General features: G+C 44.6%; 1 protein-coding gene across 1 annotated transcript; it reads right to left on the minus strand.

The window, feature by feature from the left end:
- Nucleotides 1-1,007: 1,007 nt before the first annotated feature.
- Nucleotides 1,008-3,261, minus strand: arl4cb (ADP-ribosylation factor-like 4Cb). Its single transcript, XM_083641711.1, has one exon. It carries the CDS (start codon nucleotides 2,650-2,652, stop codon nucleotides 2,074-2,076), a length of 579 nt encoding a protein of 192 aa, XP_083497837.1. The 5' UTR covers nucleotides 2,653-3,261; the 3' UTR covers nucleotides 1,008-2,073.
- Between the last annotated feature and the right edge of the window lie 1,987 nt (nucleotides 3,262-5,248).

The raw sequence follows: 5,248 nt of genomic DNA on the forward strand, positions 1-5,248 counted from the left end.
TGATTAGCTAACAACTGGCTAACCAGCGACCAAAAAGTGATGAGCTGTCGTTTTAATCCCTGATGAAGGCATATTGCCCAAACACATTTACATGACACAATTAGCCATACAATATTATTGGCTTTTTAACTTCAAGAGTCAAATTATAGTTTATGATATATTAGTTGGAGTGATATATCCTCACAAGTGGAAAACCCACTGATACAAAATGCTTATTATTAACATATTAGTCAGCGAGGCTCACCTGGAAGGCTGCAGTCTACATTTCACCCAATGTAGCTGTAAATAATGAGGCTGTCATAACAATTACATTATATCCAGTGACAACAATTGCATTGCTTTTACAAAATAAGTGCTTAATCAATCGCCCAATGAATGCATAAATCAATCAATTATTCACTCAGATATCTGCTGGGACTATTGCTGTGAGGTTATGAGGGGTTAAGGCCAAGATCCACGCAAAAGAAACAACACCGCATTGCAGATCCATAAATTTCACAAATGAGCTCCAGCTTGCTATAGCTAACTGTTCACTCCAGTCCAGACACAGCGTGAGCATATAGGCCCAGAGCAGAACACAGAGCTCCAGACACATCTGTGATGAAGCCTTTCCACCGACAACGTCTCCACTCCTAAGAGCTTGAGACTGGCTTTGCAGGCATGTCAGACCGTCGGGGAGATTTTCTTTGTAAATTGATTGTCATTAACCCGCTGCAAGGCCTTTGAACTCAGTGACCTTCACCCTCCACATTCTCTCTGTGCCACACCTAAGGTGCGAGTCTCTCAAGGGGAAGAGTAGCTATAGATAAAGAAATCAATCAAGTCAGGTCAATAGTTTACAGGTCCTTATCCTGCCCATCTGTTTACATTAGCCTCTTTCTGTTTCCAGTGGTTCTCAAAGTGGGGTCCGGGGACCCCCCAGGGGTCCTTGAGCGGGTTTCACGGGGACCCCAGCAAAAAGATCATTTATTTTCACTATGCCATAAGCAACACAGAATGTATGAATATTTTGGTCATGGGTTTCACACACTTTCTATATTAAAACACTTGGAAGCAAATATCTTATCAGATGGGGGACCCTGTGACAAAACCTTATCAAATGGGGGTCCGTGGTCTAATTTGTGTCAGTTTAAGGGTCCTTCGTCCTTGACATTAAAAACTTGTAGAACCTCTGCTGTAGGCTATACAATCTCCATCATGATCACCGCTCGTACGACCACCAACATGTACATGAACAATGACCACCCATGCCACGGCTTTCAAATCTTTTAATATTCAAAAAATACTTCAATTTTGGCTTCTTAGTACATAAACCACCTGGATCCGCTCCGCTAAACAGTGTAGTTACTCTACTATTTTGTTAGGAAATGAAAAGTGCAAAGTAGTGGAGACACGCTGCAGGCAATGTTATCCTCAGTCCACCACGCATAGTAAAGGCTACTTCCATCAATGCTCCAAAGACCTTGTTGTGATCTACATGACATCCATACCCAGACACTCATATGACAGACAGACCTTGGCATCACTCTTTTCTCTCTCTCTCTCTCTCTCTCTCTCTCTCTCTCTCTCTCTCCAAAAGAGCAGGGGGCAGAAAACCACCCAAAGCCACGTGCAAAATAAAACGTGTGTGTTTTCCACAGAAGCATTCTTGGAGGACCTGTGGATAGAAGGAAAGAAAGTCCAGAGAAGCTACTACAGCTACAGAGCGTCTTCAAAAGTAACATGTCCAGCTAGGTTGAAAAATCCATGGTAAAGCAGCAAATGACGGGCCAGCCCGCTTCTCTTCCTCAATGCTGTAGTTCCTAAGAGTCCAAAAGTCATTTCAAGTTGATTTATTTGGTTATTGATATATATTCTGCACCAGTAGAGGCAGCCTCTTGCGTGCAAAACCATCATTCAGCAGGGTTTCACAGCATTGAACAACTTTGACAAGAACCCAAATAAACAAAAGGATAAAAGGGGAAAAAATCACTGCAAAGTAAACCTCTTTTTAGGGCAACATTGGCATACCCGAATAGCATTTAGTTACAGTAATTTTGCGTAATACACTGTCCACCTTACAGGGGGCGTCTGTTATCGCTTCTTCTTCTGCTTTAGAGATTTCCTCCTCTTAACGATCATCTCGTAGAGTTTATCCATGCCCTCGTGCAGTCCCTCGCCTATGATGGCGCATGCGGGCTGGACATGGTAGGTCGTGGATGGCGTGAGCTCGTGCAGAGCCAGCTGTTTCTCGATGTCGGCCACAGGCAGAGACTTGGGCAGGTCCTGCTTGTTGGCGATCACCAGCAGCGGCGTGCCCTGGTTCTCCGCGAACTTGGTGACTTTGTGCAGCTCGGTCTTGGCCTCCTCCAGCCTGTCCACGTCCACCGAGTCCACCACGTAGATGATACCGTCCGTGCAGCGGCTGTAGGACTTCCACAGGGGCCGCAGCTTCTCCTGGCCCCCCACGTCCCAGAAGTGACAGCTGATCCCCTTGGCGGTGCCATTGCTCAGCTTGATCTTCTCGGTGTTGAAGCCGATGGTGGGCACGGTGTTGACGAATTCGTTGAATTTGAGTCTGTACAGGACGGTGGTTTTGCCTGCCGAGTCCAAACCCAACATCACAATGTGAAGGGACTGGAAGGCTGAGATGTTGCTGAAACTGTTGCCCATTTTTATTTTCCAAATATAGCTGGTAGAGGGGAATCCACCCCCCCCACCACCACCTTCGATCACGTCCTGTCTGAAAATGCACTGATGCTCAGATGGAGATCATATAACTCTGGTTATAAGACATAACTTACTGCTCTCGGTCATCAATGTGTTGGGGTGCAACTGCAGAAAGCCTTTAGGTGGGAGTGTGAAGTGATCCGCAGGCCCTGTGCGCACTGTTAACGAGTGGTCGTCTCTGCTGTCTGTCTGTGGCCCTCAGCTGCAGCGAGGGACACGGTGCGCCTCGGCAGGACGCATTAAGCATTCCCCTCACACACACTCATCCGTTTGGCAGCAAAGGCACAACATCCTCCTACTGCACCGTGACCCTCCCACGGCTCGGACAGCGTCCCAAACCCGAACCTGTGCTGTCTTATCCCGGTGATTCAGTCCAAATCCTCTCCCTGCAGAATTTTAGCGCAAATGAAAATTCGTCTTAGAAATGATGACGATGATGATGGTGGTGGTGGTGGTGGTGGTGATGATGGAGACCGGTCCAGCCGAGCCGGGGATAGAACGTGTTAAAATCCAAAGAAACCGGTTCGTGTCAGAGGTCCTTCCCCCAGCGATCACTGCAGAGCACTGGCGTGAGGCTGAAGAAAACACACCGCAAAACAGCAGCAGCTCTGACGCTCCACCCAGTCGGGCCATGTGCCAAACACCAAGCAGCACCAAGCAGCATAGGGCTGTAGGAGCTGGTGATCGTGTTCTTATGGACAAAACTACATCAACTCCATGTAATGCGATTTTTATTATGGTCATTTTTGATTGAGTAACCTACAATACCAATCTCTCATATAGCCTTCATAAAAATGAAAAGATAGCATATTAATTAAACCGAGAATTGCCTGTCTGCAGCCTATAAAGTCACAAGTGGCTGAGACCTTCTAACAGAAGATCATTTAATAGTACATACAATATGAAATGTGGTTTGGGCTAGATGTGATGAACTTCAGAGATAATGTATTTTGTGCAGTATTTGCATGTAGCCTACATACAGAGCCATGAGAGACTACCGTGGGCAATTACGCCATCTCGTGGCACAAATAGGCAACAACAGAATTGTATTTGATTCAGGTTGGTTCTGAACATTCATACTGCAGTTTGATTCGAGTTAAATAATTAATAAATACATACATTTGTGGATTCGTGCAGTCAGATGGCAGTTATATGCTAATGCCTTGCCTTGCATTCTTCACTGGCAGTAAAGATAAGCAGAGTTTGTGATGAAGTGTGATTATATAGGCTAGATGACTTGGAATAAAATGTCAACACAATATCAGTAAATGTCACTATAAATTGGACTAATCAAAATTTGCATTTATTATTTGCAATATGTGTGTTTGTGTGTGTGTGTGTGTGTGTGTGTGTGTGTGTGTGTGTGTGTGTGTGTGTGTGTGTGTGTGTGTGTGTGTGTGTGTGTGCATATATATGCATATGCGCGGGCTTGCATGCAGCTCAGCCGCTGCGTGGCCTCGTCTACTACTCTATTGGCATGCGCACAGCACAATTTGCTCAACTTCACATCACTGATGACATCACAATTGCTAGAGTGACGTCAGCATAGGTGATGTGACCATCACTGATGATCTCATAGACATGATGACGTCAAAATTGCTCGAGTGACATCACTGATGATGTCATAGACATTGTGACATCCTCAGTGACATCATTACTGCCCAAAATCATCACAAATCTCACAATGTGACCAAAAAATGCAAGTGTAAACTAAATGGAATTTTCAATAGCCTATAAACAACAAATATATATTTACTATACTACTCATACACAACATGAAGATTCAATATGAACTTGTGAATACCCATACCAAAATATGAAATGTTCCCATTTCCCTCCATAATAGCTTCACTGGATGAAACAATAAAGCCCAACACATCTCTTTGTTCACATCTATCAATCATGAAAATATAGAAGTGGCAATGTTGACTTTCTATGGGTAGAAGTAGCTATTCCCACTTACTTTGATGAGAACTGCTACTACTACTCCCACTGCTTTGATTTTATCTCATAAAAGTCTGACAAGATCTGAGCATCCACACTGTTTGGTTTCCCTGATCGTTCACAGGAGAGGGAATTGGCTTATTGTAGATTTTTGAAGGTAAGAGAGGAAGCAACCGGCTGTTTTGGGGGTTTCATAGTCTCGCTTGGCAGACTTCCCTCCCTGCCGGGCGGGGAGAGAAGTCTGGCTGCATGGAAACAGGCTGCTGGTATCAGCTCTGCCATTGGTGCCGACCATTTCAGTCGGCAACGGAAGAAAATCCCTTTCTGCTCCCTGCAATCTCTGCCATTGGCTCCGACCCGCTCTGACTGACCAGCTCTGACCATTTATGGATCATGCAACAGCTCAAGGTTGGAGAGAGGCTATAGGCTTAACGTGTCTACATTAATTGTTGCTTGTATTCGCATAGTTTCACTTTGACATAGAAAATAAGCATTAATATATAATAAGCATAACATTACAAGCAAAGCCTTTTACAGCCTATTACTCCCTGTCATTGTATCAAAAGTCAGTTAATAAGAGTGGTGAAAATGTGTA

Source organism: Poromitra crassiceps (assembly GCF_964638095.1).
Source record: "Poromitra crassiceps genome assembly, chromosome: 8".
Classification (NCBI taxonomy): domain Eukaryota; kingdom Metazoa; phylum Chordata; class Actinopteri; order Beryciformes; family Melamphaidae; genus Poromitra; species Poromitra crassiceps.

What these genes read in the sequence shown, in the direction of transcription:
- arl4cb (XM_083641711.1), bottom strand. Translation starts at nt 2,652, where the DNA reads ATGGGCAACAGTTTCAGCAACATCTCAGCCTTCCAGTCCCTTCACATT.